Genomic DNA, 23,059 nt, shown 5'->3' on the forward strand with positions numbered 1-23,059 from the left:
TCAAGTGCATTTGACCAGCTTTGTCATCACTGTCATTTCACTTGATCACATGTAAATCTTTGCAATGAATAAGGAGCCAGCTCATTTATTGCACATGGAAGGCAAGGCAGTTGCAGTCCCAGGGGAGGATTTCTGCTTGTATGGTAGTCACAGACTGTAGGTCGTCAGAGCTCTGCTAAGGCTTTCAGTGCAGATTCAACAATAAAAGAAGTAAATGCAGAGGTGTGACAGCTCGTGTGCCTCTGTCAAGAATGGACTGGCCAGCCCACTTAATTTCCTTGTATTACCAAGGGTAACAAATTCTGGGGCGAAGGGAAGAGCAGTAGATGTTATTATCTGGGCTCCTTCAGGACTTAACTAAAACCAGGAAAAGGATATTTTGAAAAAGACCAATTCCTTGGCCATGCTTCCTGCTTCTGGAGTTGATGTAAGGTACCTCAAGAGGCCTTCACCCTTTCCCTGGCAGTGCTGCCATTCTGTGGGCGGGTCAAAAGGACTGCAAATTGCTTGCTTCTGCCTCTGCTTCCAACAGTGATACTGCTATTCTCTTCCTTCTCCCCCAGCCATTTTTTCTCTTATCTGTAACAGTATAACTAACATAACTGACATGCAGAATGTTGACCTTCTAAATTCTCAGTAGCCAGCCCTTACAAGCCATTTCAGGCAAAATGGAAACTTTTCAAAAGCTGATATTAAATTGGATAGAACATCTGCAAAATTATGCTCCTTAGTTTGGAAAACACCTTGAATAGGAAATGGGTTAAAAAAATGCCAGCTTAGGAACCAGGAGTCTTAACAGTGAGTGTTTTGTATGGAGTGTTTGCCAGAAAATCCAAGACTGGCTTTGGGAAGCAATTGTGCTTTTTGTAGTTCTGCTGAGGGCTTTTTTTACTGATGTTAATGGTGGGTTTTGTTTTTCAAAGGGACCTTCCCTGTGCACTCCAGGAGTTGTCTAGCTTTGGTTCAGAAAACACCACAAATTCTATGCTGTGTGTTGTAGCACAAACCTATATGCCCGTCTCCTGCAAAAGCATAAATGAAGATTTATTCCACATTATGTTTTCTTTCAGCACATTGGCACTGGGCCAGGGAGAGGGGCCATGGCCCCACTGCTCATTCAGCCCACACCAGCCCAGGCAGTGGTGGTGGGTGGCTCTCTGCCCCAGCTGAGCCAGACCAGTGCTGTGCTGCAGGCACAGGGGCACCCTGGGCAATGAGGGAGGCAGCTGCTTGTGGTTCCAGTGGAGATTGAGGTTTCCACACCTTGCCTCCTCTCTGGTGCCAGCAGAAATAGCTCAGGTCTCCTGCATATGATTCACAACTAGGTGGCCCTAGTTTGGACCTCAGAGAAGTTTCTTGGTGCAAGATCTGGGAGTCTGAAGTACAGATGAATACAGCTCACCTTATTAAAATAAAAAAATTCAATCCCAGTATAAAACAGATCCTTAACTCATTGCTTTATGGTGTGTGAACAAAGGACTCTGGTGAAACAAATTCTGTTTGTAGCATCTCTGTGCTGTGCTTCAAGCACTTAAAAACTGCAGTTTGAGTGTCCAGTGTCCCATTGCACAGCACAGCCCTGGCCTTGCATAGCACTAAATGCCACTGCTATCTCCCTCAGTCATGATTTTGGCTGGGACCACTGAAGGGATTCCTGCTGGCTTCACCATGTCAGAAAAGAGCTGACACAGCATCTGGCTGAAGAGAGAGCTATTTCTTAAGTGACTTGGATGCTCCCACTCTGAGCTGGCAGGTTGTCTCAGAGAAAGCTGCATGAAGGTGGCTGAGGCTGGATTTGTTCACCTGCAGCCCAACATTAAAGTGAATTTTTGCATCTCTGGAGCTGTTAAAATTGTTTCAAGTTAATGGCTTAAACACTGCAAAAATTATCAGAGGACTTTTGCCTGCTCTAGGAGACTGCAAAGAAACCTTGTCCATCTGCAATCACAGAAGTCCCCCCCTCCCCAAATATGCCTGCTAACTGGAATTTGGACAATGACAGGAACTTAAGATAAAGGGGATACTGCTGTCCAGTCGTCCCAGGTCTGGGGAGAAAAATGTATTCACTAGTGACTCTGGAAGAGAGACTGGAATGCTGATGGCTCCAACAATCATGGGGCAAGCTGCAGGTGAACAATCCAGCCTCAGCCAACTTCATGCAGCTCCCTCTGAGACAACCTGCCAGCTCGGAGTGGGAGCATCCAAGTCACTTCGGAAATAGCTCTCTCTTCAGCCAGATGCTGTGTCACCTCTTTTTTGATAAGGAAAGCCTGTGAGGAGGGTACTGTCTCTTTGTCCTTACTCAAGTGAACTCAGCTGAGATAACTCCCCAGCTGGGGAAGCACTGGGACATTCATACACAGCCTGAAGGTTTTCATCTCTGCTGATGGGCCCTAATGGGCCATAATGGACTCAACTGCATGATGCTATGGGTGGGTGTATTGTCTTAGAAGGTGTCAAAGACTCCTGAGCTGATCCACAACATTACATCATCCAGTTGAAACTCCCTGCCCCAGGGGAGGTACCTGGGTGTTCCTACCTGAACTGGAGTGAATATAAACCCAGCAGATGTTATGTTTTAGGGATTTGTCCCCACCACTTGTTTGGGAGTTCCCCCCACCACACGATGGAGCCAGTCTGCAGCTACCACTTTGACCAAGAAACATGAAAATTGCAACAACCAAGTCTCATTGTGAGGTCTACAGGTGACATTTCAACTCTTATTCAACTCTTATCCTTCCCTTCTCTTTCTTACCCATTTTCTTAAGCAGTATTTTTACGCTTTTGTATTGCCATATTACTATACATAACAATAACAAAAATAGCTGTTTTACAATGCAACCAAATGGTTCTACAATAAACTCTACATGTGTATATTAACAAACACCACTCATTCAAGGTCATTTCACTCCAGTTTGCCCCAAGAGATCTATTAGCAAGAACCTGGGCTACCCTTGCCTTCTGTAGTGGGTTCTAACACAAGTGTTGAGATGTCTGCTGCAAGCTTTTTCTCCTCAAAATGCACTTAGATACCAGACCTTGGTAATCTAAAGTACTTAGACTCCAAAAATCCGAAACATCAAATACAAATTAATTCAGAAAACTCATAGGCAGGATCTGTGAAGAGATGTCCTAAATAAATGATAAATCCCTGATCCATGATAAATGATAAAAGAGATCTGGGGACTGATAAAAGGAGTCATAGTCCAAATAAGAAACTATCTTGCTGCAAGAGAAATGAAGGAAGTGTAAGTAGAGATCAATAAAGTGGATCAAGAGCTCTTCAACATCCTGAAGCATAAGAAGAAAAAATATGAAATGTGGGATGGGTGCTGGAGCATTGCAGACTACACGTGAGCTGCCAGGGGACTTGAAGAGAGCATGGCAACATCACCTAACTGGTGACGAAGAAAATCCTAGAGAATTACAGACCTGATACCTCTCTGTAAAAACCTTAAGGAGCAAGCTACCAACCACTTATTCTCTAATCCTCTAAAGATTAATAAATTTGTAAATAGATGGCAGGAATGGGTTTGTTGAGGTTTCACTAAGGACAAATCATTTCAAACCAATTTGATTCCATTCTTTGACAGGATAACTCGCCTCATGGCTAGGGGAGAACAGCACTGGATGTGATATGTCTTGACTTTGGAGAGGCTTCTGGCACTGTCCCAGCAGACATTCTCATAAGTGAACCAAGGAACTGCAGCCTATTTAGATTCACAATACACTGAATTCAGTGTCAAAGTCAGAGAGCTTTCTGGGGAGATCTTCCCAGTTGTGGTCCAGAGTCCAGATCTATTCAGTATTTTCAGCAGTAACTTTTAGAAATTGCTTTGCTATAAATTTTCCTGGTGATAGCCAGTGTGGGGTGGGGTCCAGGGGGCCTGGGGGAGGTGTCTGTCACCACCTAAGGAGGGTAGAACATGAGTGGTTGATAATTTGAAGAAACAATCCCAGTCAACAGGATGAGTTTCAGCAGAGGCATGGGATAACCCTGCCATGAGGCAGCTGTGAGAATGTGCAAACAAAGGGAGACCCACTGGGCAGAAGTCCTGTAGAAGTGACTTCTCAGAGGCTGGGAAAAGAAAAAGTGGAGAACCTGAAGGACTGCGACACATACAAAATCCTGTTACCATAAGGATAATAGTGAGCTGTTTTCTATGCCCTTGTTAATGAAACAAGAAGAAAAAAAATTAGCAATGCCAGCAGAAACCCTGCATTTGGCTTTGCTTTTAGTTTCTGCCCAAGATGTTCCATAAGAAGACGAGGCAATCAAATCTCTTTTGGTAGCTTGAAGAGCTTATTTGGACACCCCTTGTGTTAATAGAGACACAAAGGTGCTCTCTACAATATGAACATCCTTAGTGCCAAGGATGTACCATGAGGACTTTCTGAGAATACCTTTGAAGCTTTTGTGTTGAGATTTTATTCCCCCTACAGCTTTTTCATGTATACAGGTTGTACTCATAATTCCCACGGGATGGAACCAGTGTTTTTGTAATGGAAGCTTATTTTCTTCAATATCAGAGGCATCTTCCTGGGAAGGTATTCGTAACTTCACAACTTATACCCTAAAAAAATCTGTTTGAAGGGTTTATTTCTTTAATTCACCCAAATTTCACATGTGTTTCAAAGTACTTCCCAGGCCTGTGAAGTTTTTTATTGTGTTCTTGAAACTGGCCCAATTTCTGAGTGCATGCCCAGCACCAAGTACTAGGTAGGTCACGATTACTGTTTTAGCCACAGCTCCCACTGAGCTTGCCACGTACATGGCAACAGCAATGGTGCACCCTGGGGCATGGGTGAGTGCTTACATTTAAGTGCAGTGGGAGCATCTGCTGAGCTCATCCACCTCACATCATGCCTTTAGACTCCATGTCTGAGCCCAAACGACACCCCAGGGCACATGTAGGTAAGTGCAGTGTGGAAAAGGCACCAAGGGTATCTGCTGTTGGCAGTGGGGCAAAAATATGAGCAAACCCCACCAGCTACCTGCAGGGATGCCCTGAGGCCCTTGGGTCTGCTCTGCCCCTGCCACCTACTTTTGGGCAAAGTCCAGACCTCCTGGGTGAAGGGAAGGCAGGGAGGAGGGATAAATTCACTCATGGTGTTAATTATCTATGTATTTTAAATGACTCATTTAAATACCAGAAGGTGCTTAATCCCCTCCTGTGACAGAGGCAGGTTGGGAGCACAGTGTGCTCTGCTGGGCACTGGCACACACAGCTCTGTCATTAGCAAGCTGGCGGCTGCTGGCACATGCACACGGATGACAATGTCATTAAAAACATTTTTTCCATCTAATACTCCAAAGGTTATTTTTGGTGACAAGTGCTTTCCAGCTTGTGGCCGGGGCTGAGCAACTGCTGCTCCCATTTGTGCAGACCGGCTCCCACACTGAATCCATATTCAAGCATGACCAGGTCTCTTGGATGCCTTTCTGTTATCTCATCTACATCTACACCTATGTCCTGTTGTGCTGTCAGGTGGATGAGATGAACTGAGGTCTTGCTTTATCTCACCAGTGTCCAGGTACAACAGAACTGGGTGTCCTCCGAAATGCTTTCCCAAAGCAAAGGGCTGTGCTGGTGGAGACAGGCAGGTGGGCACCAGCCCACACCAGCAGCTGAAGCCTGAGCAGGCACATGCAGCTGATGGGGACTTCTCCTGGCAGATGGGGCTGTGAAGAGGCATCCTGTTGGTACTTAGGGATAGAGAGAAGTGGAGGGCTCCTTCCATGCCAGGGACCACAAGTGACCTACAAAGCAGTCCAGCAGCCCCAGACATGGAATCAGAAGATACATGCATCATGATTTGTCTGAGCTTGTCCAGAAGAGTCTTGATCACACCAACACCACAGTAACTGCCAGAAAGGTAACAAAGTCCAATCCACATGCTGCAAATGCCTCCTTCCTAATTTAAAACCTTTGGTCAGTGTCTCTAACAAACACTTCCATTTCTCACTGTACTGTGCCATAACAGATTCCTGATGCTTGCACACACTCCTCTTACTAATTTCAGCTTTCTCTGGCTTGGCTCCCTTTGGTCCTGGATCTAAATCTCCAAAGCTGTGGGAACCAGGATACTTCTGTGCAGCAGTGGCAGCAAACCAGCCCAAATGAGCCTCAACACCCCCAAAAAATCCTCTTGGTCCCATCACTGGAGTCAAAGATGAGCCAGAGACAGAGCTGGAACTTGTGTGTTTGCCCTTAGGTCAGGAGCAGGTGTGCTCTCTTTGGGCAGGAGCTGTCCAGCAGGGCTAGAGGTGGGAAGTGACCCCACAGGCCTGTGGAGCGGGGTGGGAGTGTGCAGGACACAACAGGGCAGTGGTCTCTTCTGCTCTGCCAAGATCTGGTTGCCCAAAAAAGTGACATCCAGGGCTGCCTTTCCTATGGGTGCCCAACTGGGAATTCTTCCACCCCACTCGGTTATTTTGCGTTGCACTGCGAGGTGCCCAAGCCCCAGTCTCCCCTGAACCCCAGAACTGGAGTTAACATAACACCCATGCTGTCAGGCAAAGAAGAGGATTGGGGTTATGGGCTGCAGCAGCTGCCCCTATGCTTCAGAGGGCAGGCAGGAACAGTTCTAGCTCAAGGGCCACTGCAAAGGGCATTTGAGGGTCCAAATGCAAGTGGAAAAAATCAGTCAGTGATGACACTGGGTGAGGAGGCAGCATGGTACTGGCCAAAACGGGGACACAGTTCCTGGAGAGTTTTTGGGGGACAGGTGTAAATATCTCTTTGCCAAAATCTTCTTTACTCAAAGGCTGATTTTTGACCAGCACCCATGCAGGACAGCAAAGCCTTTGTGGCAACAGTGATGGGAAGCAGCCAGAGGTACCACTGGCCCCACACCATCCATGGCCCTTGGACTACGTCCCCATAGCATGGTAGGCCCCAGGGACAAAGCAACTCCTTCAATCCCCTTGGCTTTTCCCTCCTGATGTCAGGATGTGTTATTTACTCTCAATCACAGCAGTGATGCAGGGGAAGAGGCAGAAGGGGAAGATGTGCAGCACAAGGGCTGCTGGGAGGGACCAGCAGCTGTTATTGCAGGCTGCCATGGGAAGCTGATGGGAGAAACAAAGGGGAAAGATCAACAGCAACCAAAACAGCAGCAGAACCTCCTCTCTGCCAGCTAGACAGGGCCAAGGCTGCAGGGTCCTCCCAGCAGCACCAAACCGGAGGGCTGGGGTGGTGGGGTGGGGGGACAACCAGCCAAAGCCATTGCAACCAAGTCCAGGCAGCTGCCCCAAGGAAAAGAGAAGCGAGCAGAGAGCAAGACCTGAAATGAAACAACAGCTTCAGAAAAAAAAAAAAATCCCCAAAGGCACCAAACCTGTTGTGTTTTTTTAGCTTGCATATTTTTTAATGGAGTAAAAAAAATAAAATAAAAGGAACATGCCACAGATGTCAGCCTGGTGCAGATCACTCTTCTGCATGGAGGGCACTAGGAGCCCCATACAGTTCCCTCATGGCAAGCCAGTCCTACCCCACACCCCTTCCCTGCAGTCAGCTGGAGAAGGAAGTGGATAAAAAGCACACGGTGGATACACCACAAGCACAGAAGAAGAGCACAGCAGCACCCCAGGCTGGGCTTTAGCCAGGGATGGCTATGCTGGCACGGGCAAAATAAAACTCAACAGACTCTGTATGTCCCAGTTAAAAACAGCAACAACACCAATCTCCCCTTGAGAGCTGCACGTTGAACCCCCACAAAAAACCTTTGGGGACTCTTGTAATTTTCCTTTAGTGTCACACATATGAGCTCTGGGGCTGATGGGCCACGTGGCAGTGGCAGCAGCTGCTCTTGGTGGCTGCTGGCACTACTGGAGCCAGAAGGACCAGCGAGCTCAGTGGGAGCCTGGCCTTGGGGTCTCTTGCCCATCTTTTTTAGGTCCTTTCCCAGAGGCAAGGCAGAGGGAGGGTAAGGAGGCAGGGTTGGATACTTGGTAGCTTCAAACCCAGTGGCTTTCACTCATTGTGGGCTCCCATCAACAAAGCTCAGGCTGCGCATCTGGGAAGGATCCCTCTTCTCTGCCTCATGTATACACATTTATATATAGATATCTGATAAACATTTTGTATGAAAATAAATACTTCATCTGCGTTTTAAAAACCATCATTGCCTCCATCTAGTGACCTGCTATAATGTTACATCTTTTTGTCCATGACAATCTTGTTCCCATTGCTTTTTCCCTAATCCATGGGCACCTCCTCCCTGCCTCCTGGGGCAGCCAAAAGCACAGCAGCAGGCAGAACTTTACCCTTTGGCAGCCCCTCTCTTACTTGCTGCCTCCCAAAGTTTGGCTTCTTTTAGGGAACTTGATGAACATGGTTCCCTTTTACAGCACCTGTTTCATGACAGAAGAAATTATCTTAATCTCAAAAACACTTTACAAAGAGTAGGATTTTAACATTGTCTTACAGGGCTCTCAATTAAGAAATATGTTTCTAGATAGCACTGTTTATATAGATATAGGTATAGTTTTTATTTATTTTATTACCAACCCAACATTTCAATTTGCAGCTGTTGATGTAACTCATGACATACTCTCATGGTGGTGGGTTTTTTTCTTCTTTATCCTTAAAAAGAAATGCATTTCAAATTAAAATGATACTTTTTTGTCTGTCTGGTGTTCCTAAAAGGTATTTGAGATGATGTAGGAGTCCTGATGTGGGTGGCAGTTTTTGAGCCTGTACCTGTCAATGGCCACCAGCGAGGCGCAGGTGCTGTGAAAAATGGAGTAGCAACAGAATGGAAGGGCAGCCACGGCACAGCTCTGGGTGGGATGGTGCTGGGAACATATGGGCACACTATCCAGGTTCTCCTGAATTCATTTCCACCTCTGAGCAGGAGGCCCACGCAGCCAACCTGCCACCACCACCATCCCAAGGAGCCGCTGCTGTTTTCCCTGTCCCCCTTGCTCCCCCCAGGGCAGGATGTTTTATTTCTTTAACAGTTGTAAATTAACATAATTTTCTCTCCCTGCAGAGCCACGAGCTCAAAGTTAATTATACAAAGAGAAATGCCATAGTCAAAATATACATGACACGTATTAGAGGGTTGGGGTTTTTTCTCCTTCCTTTTTTCTTAGCCCAGGCAGGTGATTGAGATGCTACATGCTCCAGCTTTTGTCACTAAATGTGTGTGACTGTGTGTCTGTGTTTGTATTAAAAATATATCAGTCTTGTGATGTTCTTAAAAAAGAAAGAAATGGAAGGCGGCAGGGGAGGAAACGGGTAATAGTGAAAAAGTTTTTTGACTGTGTCACAGTCTTTTGTGGCTTCAGAAATACACATGTTCAGTTCCAGCACTGACGGCAGCTTGAAGCTTTGAGTTTAACTTTTTGACATTTTTCGGATTAAGTAGTAAAAAAGAAAAGAAAAAAAGAATCAGCGTGCTCCCCTAGAACCAAAAAGCAACGAGCAAACAGAAAAAAAAAAGAAAAAACCCCCACAAATTCCTGAACCAGACTTCTGCAATTCTCAACTAGTAAAAATGAGGAAACATCTCCTTACAGTGGAGGGGTGCTCGGCAGGAAAGGAGATGACCCCCTGTGGGAGAGGTGGCCTTTGGAGATAGTTGAAACTTCATAATTTCATTGAATAGGGTCAGTGCCTGGGTTTATTGTGTTTTATTTCAACACTTGCCATTGTTGCTTTCTTTTGTACCATTTTTGGATGGGTTTTGTCTCTTTGTTTTTTTCACTCTGTGATGGTTTTGCCCTTCCTGGCACGCAGCTGTCCGACGGTGTGGGCAGCGGCAGCCCCTGACAGACGGCCGTCCGTCCCTCCAGTGAAACCGCGCTCCCAGGACTGGTGTGCGGTGAGGTAACAGAGGAGGGTCCCTCCCCCGGCAGCACCGTCCCTCCGCCGCCGCCTAAAACCCCTTGATGTAGCAGTAGGCCTCCAGGGTGGCGAAGAGGATGTAGAGCAGCCAGAGGCTGACGAAGAGCAATGTCGTGGCCACTTTGCACCCCCGGGGGCCGCCCAGCTCCCCGCCAAGGTGGGGCCGCCGGCGGTAGAGGAGCACGCTGATGCAGATGAAGGCGAAGATGGTGAAGAGGGTGACGGAGAACGCCAGGGTGCCTGCTGACACCTGGAACTCCTGCCCCTGCGACGCCCAGTAGATCGCTGCCACTGACCACGCCAGCCCGATGCCCAGGAAGACGTTGACAGCGTTGCTGCCCGTGACGTTGGTGATGGAGGCATCAGCATACATGTCCTGGACAGCTGCGGCTTTGCTGGCAAAGGTGTCTGGGGTTGAGGGAGGAGGGAAGGAGAAATCACTGGGGGTCCAACAGGAGAAACAGACACCCCTTCATGCCTGGGGGACAAGGGAGGCTCAAGTGTGTCACCAACCAGGTTAGGACACAGACCAAGAGGCGCACAGTCCCCTCCTAGGTTCAGAGATCCCATGTTGCCAAAAAGCAAGGTGCAGACCTTGCCTGGAGACAGGGCTTTGAGGATACCCTTCCCAGACTAATCCCATCCCATGACAGAGCTTCTCTCCTGAAATCAGGAGCATCTCCAGAGGATTTACCTCCCACCCCATCCCCTCCCCACGGCCGCCCCACCTGGTACAGAGGTGCCAAAGGCGACGAAGACGACGGCAGTCACCGAGTCCTTGAGGCCAATGGTGCAGCCAAAGTGGGAGGCGAGGTCGCCAATGACAGCCGTGAGCATGCCGATGATGAGGATGGAGACGATGAAGCAGGCCCAGCCATTGCAGTACTCGGTGGGGGGCACACAGGCAAACAGCACCTTCCAGAAGACTGTCAGGAAGTGCATCACGTAGTCAAAGCAGGATGGCAGGCGCTCCTCACCAGACTCATCCTCGTCCTCATCACCTGCTGCAAACAACATGGAAGGAGAGGTCCAGCATTCATTCCACTGGGGCAGCTCATGCTTGTCTCCTCCACCCCAAGGCTCCAGGGATTCTGCTCTACGGGGATAAGGTGGAGTGGTGCTGGCCATGACAGTGAATCCAAGGCATACCAGGTCCTTCAGTGATGGGTGAGGCTTGGCAAAAAGTCTCTCCCAGGAACCCCAGAGCCCTCAGGGATGGGGAACAGTGTAATGGGATGTTGTACCCACAGAGGAGCAGCCCTGTCCCTGTCCATAGGCAGTCACACAGGAGGTAGTCAACCTGTGGTGATCACTATTGAGTGGCATGAAGAAATTACACAGGCAAGTGATGTTTTGGACCAAAACTAGTGGAAAGTAATAAAATTGGGAAACTGGAGAGATCTTTTGATCCTCCTGCTCCAGAGCACAGGCTGGGCTATCCACTGCCTCCTATACAGCGGGGTGAAAAACACCCCTTTGAGGCAGATGTGAAACCAACCATCAAGGAAAGGTTCAGAAAGATGCCAAACTGCCATTATTGGCACAGATGTGCCTAAAACACCTTCCCCACAGCTGCCTGGCTCTGAAAGCAGTGAGCTCTCTCATCAGACAACAGCTGGCAAGTTCTGGGCCTCTTCTTTTACCAGCAGCTGCCTCATGAGGCAACATCTCCAGTCTTCATGTGGTAACTCTCCCTACTCCCAGGAACTCTACTGGCTATGACAGGACATCTCAGGACATCTCCCAGTAGGAGCTACCTGCACTGGCCAGGATCCCAGCCAGGATGGGATTTTGCTGCCTGCACACAGCTCATCAGATCATTGAAGCAGCAGGAGCACCACCATCTGACACAGCCTTTGAAAACTGGCCTTCTGGAGGGCTCTGCACCAGAAGATGGATCTCCTGGCTTCCTCACTAATGTACCTGCAAAAGCCCACTATATTTGGAGCAGAGGAGCTCTTTGGACTGGCTTTGCTGGTGGGTGACCACAGCTGAGCATCAGTGACCAGGGAGATGCTGTCATTCCAGGATGTATGAATCCTGTGGATGTTAGTATGGATTTTCTGATGTCCCACTCACCTGCACTCACAGTAATGGCCTCCATGAACTGGTCCCTCCAGGAATGTGTCCCTACAACCAAAGCCAGGTTTGTCTTCCTAATCAGCTTGTCCACGGTGCTCTGTTGTGGGAATAAAGATGCACAGCAGTTAAACCAGCTGCTAGTGGGCAAGGATGATCTTGCAGTACACTGTGGTCTCACAGACCATTTCCAAACTATAGAAGTGTCACAAGCACTCTCCTACCAGCTAGATTAGGCCATGACTAGGGTTGAGCCCACCTCTCGCTGGACTGGCTGATCCAGACCTCACCAGAGCCTGCTTGTTTGCCGCATCTCAATCCTGATTAGGTTCCTTCTTCCCTCAACCCTGCTTCACCAGAGACAGCTTTGCTCCTCCATCCTCCTGCCCACTGGCTTCTTCTGCATCCATCAGGGCCTTCTTGCCTTTCTCTGTCCACCCCCACCAACCAGCAGCTGCTACTTTTGACATTTCTTGTAGACTTCATCCATCCTTAGCTGCATTACATACTTCTTTCCTCTCTCAACAACCTTTTCCAGCACATGCTGCCTCCTCAGTCCTGCTCTCCAAGGCTGCTCGACAGTGCCACATGGCTTTCCTCTCCTGGAGGACCCCTGGGACACCTACTGACCTTGAACTCATAGGACTCCTCAATGATGACTTCCAGTTTGGGGTGCTCGCCGAGTATTGGTTTGCCCATCTCTGCGATTCTCTTGGCTTCCTCCTCTTCTACTGTCATCTTCCTCTCAGCCACCTCTGTGAAAGCAAGGCCAACACCAAGCTGTGGGCAGCAGCCCTCCAGGGCACCATGGGGGCTTGTCTGCAGGGCCTGAGCATGGGCTGCTGCAGCCCCCTCACAGCAGTTTGGGGGGCAGTGGTGGGGTGTTGGACCACAGAAACAAAGGACCGAGATTTCTGAATATCAGTCACCAAGAGCATAAGCAACGTGGTTTTAATTTGTTAACAAAAAAAACCTTAAATGTTTCTTTAGTGTGCATTGATGCTCTCAGTTGACATCCACTCTCCCATCACCCCTGCAGCAGCCACAGTTTTGGGGAGAGCAAGGTAAAAAATCATTCTGCCACTTGGCAGAAGTGCCCTTTAAGACCCTTGTAACACCCTGACATGCTCCCTCATTTGCATTAACAAGAGACAGAGCCTTTTTTCCCCCTTTGAGTAAAAAATCATGGTTGGCTCCTTGTGCCACTCAGTGCTTGATCTAACACTCAGACACACAGTCACAACCACATGTAAACCACACATGAATTGGAAAAGGGAACAAGTAATGAAACAAGTAGTTTTTTCCATTCATAATACTGCAAAGGTGCAAAGGCACTGGAACAGGTTGTCCAGAGAAGGTGTGAATACCCTGTCCCTGGAATTCCAAGACCAGGTTGGATGTGGTGTTTGAGCAGCCTAGGGAAAGGTGTCCCATGCGAGCGGGGTTGAAACCAGATGATCTTTAAGATTCCTTCCAACATATTCCATTCTGTAATTCCGTATGTCGTTTCTGCTGAAGGAAACTAAACCAGGACGCTGGGTCAGCAGCATGCTGAGATGACCCTGTGTCAGGCTCAATCTCGCTGATGACCCAGCTAACCCAGCGAGGTGCCTCAAGAGGGTTCTGCTTGACCAGATGGGAAGGAGCATCCCAACCAGCTGGAAGGGTGCCTAGGCCTGGCCCAGATCTTGTCTTCCACTCACATGCCTTAGTGCAGGAAGATGCTGATGGGCTCTCTGTAAAACTGACACCTCAAGAAAGGGGCTGGCTCTCCCCTGGCTTTCCCGTGCCTGAGCAGTCAGGGTGTACAAGCTGCAATACAGGGCCCAGCTGAGCCTGGTAGTGCAAGCTGGAGCTCTTTAGAACCTGGGAGAGCATATCACCAAGGCAGAGCATCTTGTTCTGGCTAAGCAGTGGGTCAGATGTTACCTGAGGTTTCCTGCAGAGCTTGAACAAATGCCCAGGTAATGCCTCAGATGTGACTGATCCCATGTGGACTCCAGCAGATCTCATACTACACACTAAAAGTCACATAGAAATTATGCAGTCACAGGGAAATCTATTTATAAACTCTGACTTTTCTCTTCATCTGCCTGGCTAGATTGACTGCAAAGGCTGTAAGCCTTGCCAGACCTCCTATGGCAGGTGACATTATTATAATCCATCACAGAAAGAGAAAAGTTGCATCCATCATTTAAAATCAATGATGTACATCAAAACCATCACTGCCTAGCTCCAAGACAGCATCATCTGGATTTAGGAATCCCTGTAAGTTTAGAAAAAAATTGCACAGACAGAGGAGCACAGCACCTGGAGAAGAAGAAAGGCAATGCAGGGGGATGTACTGAAAAGGCAGTTAAGCATCAGAATGGGCCCAGGAAGGTGGTGGAGTCACCATCCCTGGAGGAGATCAAGAAAGAACTTGATGTGGTACTTTGTGCTATGGTTTAGTTGTCATGGTGCTGTTTGGTCAGAAGTTAGACAATGATCTTGGAGGTCTTTTCCAACCTTAATGATTCTATAATTCCATGATTCTTTGAAAATGTTCTGCTTTACACTACACTTGGATGCATGAACTGACGATTATCAAGAACAAGATGCAAGGTACTTGTATTCAGTGGAACAAGGAGTCTCGTATCATGTACATCTCTTTTTCTAAGACACAGAACAAGAAAGTCCAGTGTCTTGCTCTACCTGAGAGTGTGTGAAGATAAGCTGTGTCCATCAATGAAAATGCAGGTGCTCACACATCATTTGCCATAGCACTTATGACATGGATTTGCTTCTGTCTGAGCTCCTCGTAACCTGAAGGTCAGGGGCAAAGGCACCCTCAGCTCCACAAAACCCAGCTTGGCAGATGAGCTTGAGCACATGCTGACGTGTGCTGACAATAAAGAACTGAGCAAAAGCACTACGGCCATCCCAGAAGGGTTGCAAAGCCCAGACTTGGTTGACAGTGTGACTCAGTACAACCTTCCCTGGAACAAACACATCTGAAAAGCTGCAGTCACAGCTGGCGGCACAGTCCCTTAGGCTCCTGCCCGCTAGCTGCAGTTGCAGAGCGCAGAAAGCAAATGCCTGGAATCTGAGGAAATGCTCTGAAAATAGGGAATATCAGGCAGCATTTCCTTAGCTTAACAACTCCCAGAGAAATGATGCAATGAAACCTCAATCCCCAATCTAACTGATTACAAAAGCCTTTGGCATGGTAAAAGAACACAGAGTCTCACGCAAATGTTATGCCTCTAGGCAAGGCTGAACTGCAGGCAGGTCTGGAGGCACGTGCAATGCAGCAAGTTTTCTTATCTCCATAGGAAATGGTATCCAACACAGCTTTATCCGAGAACCTGGCATCTTGCTTATGCTAGTTTATGTACTTGCACCAGGCAGGACAGTGGAAGATGTGAATCCCTCCCTGAGGAGGAAAATCTCCTCCCTGTGTGTGCCATGTTCTGGGCGGGTGGGCAGGCTGCATGGGAATGCCTGTGTTCACAAGACCTTCCCCTTCTAGTATGTGGCTTTGATGTCTCTGCAAGCCACCTGTGGATCACCTACTAATGCCACAACCAAGGCAATCACTTGCCAGGCAGCTCTTAGAGTAAATCAAGCAACACAAGCATGTCCAAGAGTGTCTGTCAGCCTAGGGGCTAGATGCTATCATGAGCACAGGACCAGAGACTCCACAAAGTGAAGGTGGCAGGAGTCCTGCTACTTCAGAAGGCACCTTGCCAGCAGACTAAGTGCTACCAGAGGCACCTTCAAGCCCTCAGTAAGCCACCTGGAGTGAAGAGACAAGCTGACTAGCAAAGGAGACCTTCAGCCTATTGACAGCACACCCAGAGAAACATGAATAAGTGAGGCACTGATGTCACCTCCTCTTCCATGTGTACGGTGAACAGGGTGCAGACAGAAGAACATGGGCACCCAAGATGGCACATCAAAGGGCATCCTGTGGGGACAAGTGATTGAACATGACTGTCCAGCTAGGTCTTTCAATGTCAGCTGCAAGCAAACCACAGGAGACCAGGCACAGGGAGCATGTCCAAATGGGTACCTCATAGAAATGTTAATAGTGGAAGCTTTTGGATAAGGAAGAAAAAAGGTAATCCCTTAATGTCTCATTAAAATTCAGTCACCTTTTTGAACGTGCAACAGGAAAGCAAAGCACAGAAACCTGACCTAAACCTAAATTTCAAAGGTGCATTTGAAAACATTTAAGCTGCCATTGTATTTTCACTGAGGCTCCATCCTAATGCAGGAGAAAAACACAAGACTCCCATGTCAGTACTGTACTGGATCTTGCTCAATGTACTTATGCAAGTGACCCATAGGTGCTAAATACAAGGCTGCTGACTGTTTTCTAAATTAAGGCAGTGGCAGGAAGGACAAATTTAGGAGCCCAGCTGATATTTTTTCTCCAGAACCTATAGTTGCCATACAGTTAAGGTGGGCTGAGCACCTTCAAAGAGCAATATGAAGCACCTACATGATTCCACCAATTCTGCCCACCTATTGTTTAGGACACACGAGCATCTTGGGGTGGGAATCAGTGTCAACCTCTGCAAAACACCATATCCCATCCTAAGACTGCTCCAGACCTGTTGGGTCTGCCTGTTTCAATGGGATGCTGAGGGCTGAGCTGAGCCTGTGTGTACTGACCCAACAGCTGAGAAGGAATAAACTCTTGCACAAAACCCAGTGGCAAAGGACAATCCCAACACTGGCATTTCAGGGAGGCACTTCACCCAGCACAGGATGCCCCAGCCCGCCTACAGAGCCACAGGAGGTTGCTATCCTCGCTTGCTTCCAACAATCCTTGCAATCCATCAGGCTGCTCACTTGCTGCAAGTGTGGAATATGCTCCCACACAGTCTGGTGTAGGGCTGGGGTCTTGGAGGGCACCTGAAGGAAGCAGAGACAGGACATCTGTGATGTGTGTCACACATCACCCCAGTATGGCAGCCTGCAAAGAAGACTACCAAGGGCTGAGATAAATAGAACACAAGGTAGGGGGAGCAAGGATGGGGGGGATTGTATGTTGGGAGAGAGATTTTAATTTGGAAGGTCATGTCTGTCAAGGTGAATGCTGCCAAGCTGCAGCTTAATTATTAACTAGCCTGATTTCTGTTTGTATCTGCATCAGTACCTACTTTTCAATGCGGATTGCACCCTGGACTCCCTGCTGTCAACTCCAATTAAGCCTGATAAGGTCTGGCTGTGCCTATCGAGAACAGAGCTTGCCAGGACCTTCTGGGCTGCCTCTACCTCCTCCCTGGAAAGGAGAAGGTGGCCAGAGAGGGGTACCCTAGACCCTGTCTGCTCTGGCACCTAGGTATGTGCTACCATTGAGAGTTAGGAACCTCTCTGGGCAGCAGGAACACACACAGGCTGCTGAGGCCAGGCAAGCTGGGGCTGCTGTGGCAGCTGCTGCACCAAGGTACCCTGCTCCTGGTGCCAGGGAGCCAGTGAGGTAGAGAGAATATGCTACAAGCAAGTGAGACAACAGGTGCAGTAAAATCAAAGGCTGGGTGGGAGGAATGAGGATCAAGTTCGCTTTTGCTTGGGCTGTAGCAACAGCCACAGCTGATACCCACTAGATGCTGGACTGTGCGGGAAGCAAGAGGATAAACCACTCCATGCTCTCATTCTGCCTTGTTCAGACCCTTAAAGCTATGACAGACAAGGGGGCTGAGCAGCTCCTGGTTATGGTCCTGCTACTGCTGTGCTCTGCAGCCCTGGGCATGTCTCTGCCATGCTCACCGCCCAGCTTTCGCCACATCCCTCTCAGTCTGTCTCTCTCAACTTATGTCTGCAGGGCCATCCCAGGACTTGAGCTGCAGTGATCCGCAAAGCATTTCAGACCTGCACATGACAGGCCAATTATTGGGGTCAAAATACTGTGAGCATATCCCCATCTCATTGTATTTCTTCCAGGGAAAAGGGAGCACTGAGCTATGTTCCCATATCCTGCACTGCTTGCCCACTCAACCTCCTTCAGAGTCGGGAGGGAATCAAACAGGAACTAGACATTGCCTGTGGCCTCCTGGCCACATTATAAATCAAAGTTTGACAAAATCCATTTCTATTGTGTAATCTGCCCACTGCATCTTTTGAGCTGAAGCAGGCAATGGGAAGGCCCTGTAACACCATCAGAGAGGTAGATACCCATCACCTAGGCAATGCTGCAAAACTACCAAACCATGGACAAGTTTGGGTTCCCTGATGCTTGCTGAATAAATTGGACTAAAACCAGCAATGTATTCATGAAAGATTGCTTTGAAGGCCATTTCACACTCTTCAAGCTATCTTGTCTCCATCCATTTTTGGAGTGGGCATGTATCTCATGAAGGTCACCCCTTTTGGACACTAGGCTGCTAAGAAAAAATTAAAACAATTAAAATGGGATCTTTTTTGTTGTGGCTTAATAAGATATAACCCTGGCTAAACAGAGTAAATAGAGAGCATGAATGAGTTCCTCTCTCCAGTGCACTGTCAAGCTGTCAGTCACAAGTGGAGAAGACTTCTGGCTAAAAGACACTCTGGCTTTGGAGATTAGCATATGGATATGCCCTTTACAGAAGCACATGTCCACATACAAACACTGGCAGCCCAGGCTGCCTTCTAAAATGTAAGGAATCTGCCGACTTAGCCCTGAAAGCTATTCTTGAGACATGATACATCCCATGTACATGCTCAGCATTCCTTAATGGTAACTGGGAAATGATGCACATTCATGAGAGGGAGGCAAAGGCACAGGGCTGGGAACTGAGCATTATTCCACTCCTGGCTCTGACTTGAGATTGCTGCTGACATGACCATCCCTGACTGGCCAGACAACTGGCATCTCTGCTCCTCGGTCTTGCCCACTGCTAAGTGGACATGGGAGTTTTAATGCATAAATAAAGAAATATATTTAGACATATTTTCTTGGAACTGGATGAGTATATAGAAATAATGATATAGAACTATATACCATATAGATAATTCCATAGCCCTTTAAAGATCTAGATCTTTAGAGCCCAAGAACTTTCAAGCAAAGGCTGTGCCCAAGCTTTCAGTGACTTTTGCAAAGGCTGGAAAGACCTTGAGAGCAGCTCTCCTATTGCTGGCAAAGGCAGGGACAACTGGAGTACCTTTGCACTTTGGTATCAAGTATTTCCCTGTATAAACAATATACAGAGAGATCATTGCCAGTGTCAAAAAAGAAGGTTAAGAAACCCCCAGACCCTCAAGTCTCTCCACAGCTATGCCATGCTACTCTGAAGCCTGAACAGTTGGTGCTGGACACATGACCAAGTGCTGCATGGCCTTGCAAGTCTGGCTCAGAGAGAGAAGAAATTTGGAAGAAATAAATGCTGAGCAGAACCAGTGCCCTGCCCAATTACTTCACCTTGTGTAAAATTCACATCCCTGTTTTCCTTGGGAGAGCCCTGCCAGGCCGGGGGGCCAAAGGCAGGATCCCTCATTTCTTCCCAGGTAAGGGCTCTTGGGACAAGAGAGGCATTGTCACTTGGGCTCATCCATCAGGGTACCCACACTTTCTGTGAAGAGAAGGGATCACTCTTGTGAACAGGGGCTGGGCAGCTGCTGGCCCTGCAGGGGCTGCCAAAGTGGTGCCATAGGAAGAGGAATGCCCCAGGGCTGCAGAGGAGAGCCAGGGCACCCAGCAGTCCAGAGACACATCCCCAGGAATGGGATGCTGCCCAGGAAGAGCTGTGCAAGATGCTCCAGGAGGCAAGGGACGAGGTGTGGGACTGACAGATTCCACTGGAACATTCAATAATGCAGTTTTTAAACAAAGATTCCCGTGCGCCGGTGTAACCTAAATCTAACATGACATGGACTAAACGAGGACATCGCTTCTCTCCCCACTGATTAGCCCTGATTGCTGCTGAGTGACACTCCAGCACGTGCCTGCTTGCTGGATTGAAGCACGTGTGGGGGCCAAGCACCACAAGCCAAACACGTCACATGCACAGAGAGCACCCTGAGGCAGCTCGGCAAGGGGGGTACCCCAGGCACCCCTCACCAGACAGAGAGGAGGCTCTCCCTTACAAAAAGTAACTTTTCATAGCTGGTGACCAAGTCCTCCAGTAACAGCTGCCAAAAGCAATCAGGCTGGATCAAAACAGAGGGAGGAAAGTTATGTTATTTTAATAGGAATTATTTGGTTCCCAGGGTTCTGATCAAATTAGGCAGCTACTGAATTAAAGCAATGAAATTACTGGGAAGGAGACTGCGCTCAACTTATTTCCAGTCCTCCCCAATCTGAAGAGGTAACAAAGGAAACTGTCCAAAGCATTCCAAGGAGTTTTCCATAAGCACCCTTAGCTGGTATTTGGGGAACTGGGGATTTCTGCCTGCCACTAGCAATTTTCTAATTAGTCCAACAGAGGGCTCAGGACATCCCCTGTGCAGCAGATTTGGCATCCTCCAAAAAGGGGCCAGACTGAAGCCTGTGTGGCAGATGCTGCTCCTTGGATTTGCAGCACAGCTCAGGCATCATGAACGCTTTGGTTTTCAGGCCTGCTCGCAAGCCTGTGGGATTTCAAGCTCCTCTCTTCACCCTCCATGCCCACCCTTATCCTTCAAGAAGTGCTTCTTTGTGGAAATTGAACAGTAATCACATCTGGAACTGAAGGAATAACCACAATACAGGAGGCATACACTGCACCACGGTGGGATAAAGACAGACCAGTGTAATGGGGATTTCAGGCAAGGAAAAGGGGCTCTGTATTAATACACATGAAATCCTGACACAGGGACAGGAGATGCAGAGTGCAGAACCAGAGCTGAGGGTGAGGAAGAAAACGGTGCTGATCATATCCTGGTAGTACTGCTCTGGTGCTGGGCACACCCTGGGGATCCCCTAGGATGGAAGGTGGAGAGCACAGGGGTGAAGGGACTGAGGGGTGACATGTGACTCTCCATGGGAAGGGGACACCTGCACAACCTTGTACCCTTACCCACCCCAGGCAATACTGTCCCACACTGCAGAAATGCCACCTCCCTGCAGAAATCCCTGTCTTTCCCTGTGCATCAGCACAACCCAAGCACCAGAGCTGCCTAAAGAGAGTCTCGAGTCACAGCTTCAGACCAGGTATAGCTGCCTGTGTTGCTTTGCAACTCTGTCTGGATCATTTCCCCCAAACTGCCAGGAAAAATCTGGAATATGGGAAATGCTCTTAGATGTCAGTCAATCAATTAATCAATCAATCAGTCAATCAATCAATGAATCAATCAATCAATCACTGTTATTTTCTTAATTGTACTGCTCTTAACTAGACTAGACACAAACATCAAGAGCTGAAGTTGTCTACAACACAGCAAACACAAGCAGGGAGGCTCTGACCAAAAGGGACAAAAAGAGAGCCAGAGCAGCCAGAGAAAAGGAGAAAAAGCACTTACCTTGTGTGAGCAGTAGGGCTGTGGTGAAAGAACATGAGAAAGACAGAGAGAGAAAAGAAAAAGAGGGAAGAAGTTAATATCCACTGGGAAAAAGCAGTTTTGCAGATGAAGGCTGTCAGTGAGCAATGGACATGGTGCAAGGCAGCGTGCGAGCTCACCAGGGCTGCATGTTGGGCACAGGCTGGGGAGCAGACACCACAGCAGCAAGATGGAGAGGAGACTGGGGTGCTCCAGTGAGCACCACGGCACTGGCTCCCCAAAGTCACCCCTTCCCCCCAACAAAGGCAAAGGGATGGGATGCAGCAGGGGGAAGTGGCAAGGAGGAAAAGGGGGGAAGGAGGGCAGCTACACTTGCCACTGGGGCCTGACACAAGCCAAACTGACCCAAAGGCGTGGGAGGTGCCCCTGCCTAAGCTGGGTATGTGTGGTTGTGGCAGGGCTTGGCACAACTGAGGAGCCTCAATAAACCTGTAGGTACTGAGAAGAGAAGGCTCCTCATTGAGAAGAGGAGCATCAGAGAGAGGCATTGATTGAACAGATGGCCTCCAATGTCAAAAGGGGCAGGGGTTACACAGCCATGCATCATCCCTCAGGATGATGCCCTGGATCACCTACACCTATCCCACACCCCACAGGTACCACTTTCAGAGGCTCAGGGTACCTAGAGGAGCTTAGCCACATGTAGAGCATCACTGTTTGTGTCCTCCTGGATCTCTTTGTTCCAAATTGCTGATCTGCCTGACAGTGCTGCATGGACACGGGCCATGCAACATCACCATAGTGGGATGCAACTGCCTGTCATGAAATGTGACTTCATGGTCTCAGGAAATGTGACTGCATGGTCCTCTGAGATTTGAGGTGGGAGGAAAAGAGGAGAAAGGAGAGAAGGTCCTTGCAAGGGATGACCTTACCCTGGCTCTCCATAAAGACACAGTCCAGCCCCTTTGGAAGTGACCTCCTGACCCTCTCCTCTCTTGATTTCTCCACTCCCCAGAACTGTCACAAAGAAACATCTGGCTGGATCCCTCTGAAGTATAACCCACAGACAGCCACAGCTTACATCCAGGTATCAAACCAGCTGCAGCTGAATCCATATAGCTAAAAATCTCAAACACTCTTTGAGAGGGGCCAAGCACCAAGTCTGTGCCATAGCTTTAACTTCTACTTGTTTTTCAAACAGCAAACCAATCCCTGAAGACTTGGTTGCATGTGATGACAGTATTGTAATTACTAACACTTATTATCATGCACTTTTAGTCTCAGAAGCTTAAAACTCTGTACAGAGTCAGTATTAACAGCCCTATTTGACAGATGGTGAAGCAAGCAAAAAGAAGCTAAAGGGAACATTTTGCAAACTCAGAAGTTGGCTGTAGTCCAAAAGTGCTAATTTTCCCAGCCTTGCCGGTTCGGACTTCTGAAAAGCAGGCACTTTTATATAGATGCACCCAATTGTATCTGTGCCATTTGAAAGTGATTTCCTAAGCAATTTATAAAAGGTCGCACAGCACATCCATGGCAGAGCCAGGGAAACTAATCCTGAGTCCTGACACCCAGTAACTTCCTTGCTCTGTTGAGCAGCAACCATGGGCACAGCTTTCCCAACAGAGAAACTGGAGAGTCTGCAGAGAGTGACCCAGCCAAGATGTTCATCCACTGATCCGTCTCCTCAGCTGGAAGGACTGTAGGCAACCCAAGAGATCTCCCTTGTCCATGTGGGC

At 48.3% G+C, this 23,059-nt stretch overlaps 1 protein-coding gene across 7 annotated transcripts in view; it reads right to left on the reverse strand.

The window, feature by feature from the left end:
• Positions 1-8,464: 8,464 nt before the first annotated feature.
• Positions 8,465-23,059, reverse strand: part of SLC8A3 (solute carrier family 8 member A3) — a 113,171-nt gene continuing 98,576 nt past the window's right edge. For 6 of the 7 annotated variants that reach the window (XM_064713696.1, XM_064713702.1, XM_064713700.1 and 3 more), the window contains 5 exons: positions 21,342-21,359; positions 12,564-12,688; positions 11,934-12,033; positions 10,583-10,858; positions 8,465-10,262 (listed from right to left, as the gene is read on the reverse strand). In XM_064713696.1, the coding sequence (XP_064569766.1) occupies positions 9,886-10,262; positions 10,583-10,858; positions 11,934-12,033; positions 12,564-12,688; positions 21,342-21,359 (896 nt within the window). In that variant the 3' untranslated portion in view covers positions 8,465-9,885. The remainder of the gene's footprint in view (positions 10,263-10,582; positions 10,859-11,933; positions 12,034-12,563; positions 12,689-21,341; positions 21,360-23,059) is intronic. The other variant, XM_064713701.1, reaches the window with a different exon arrangement.

The sequence above is a fragment of the Zonotrichia leucophrys genome, chromosome 5, assembly GCF_028769735.1.
Source record: "Zonotrichia leucophrys gambelii isolate GWCS_2022_RI chromosome 5, RI_Zleu_2.0, whole genome shotgun sequence".
Classification (NCBI taxonomy): Eukaryota; Metazoa; Chordata; class Aves; order Passeriformes; family Passerellidae; genus Zonotrichia; species Zonotrichia leucophrys.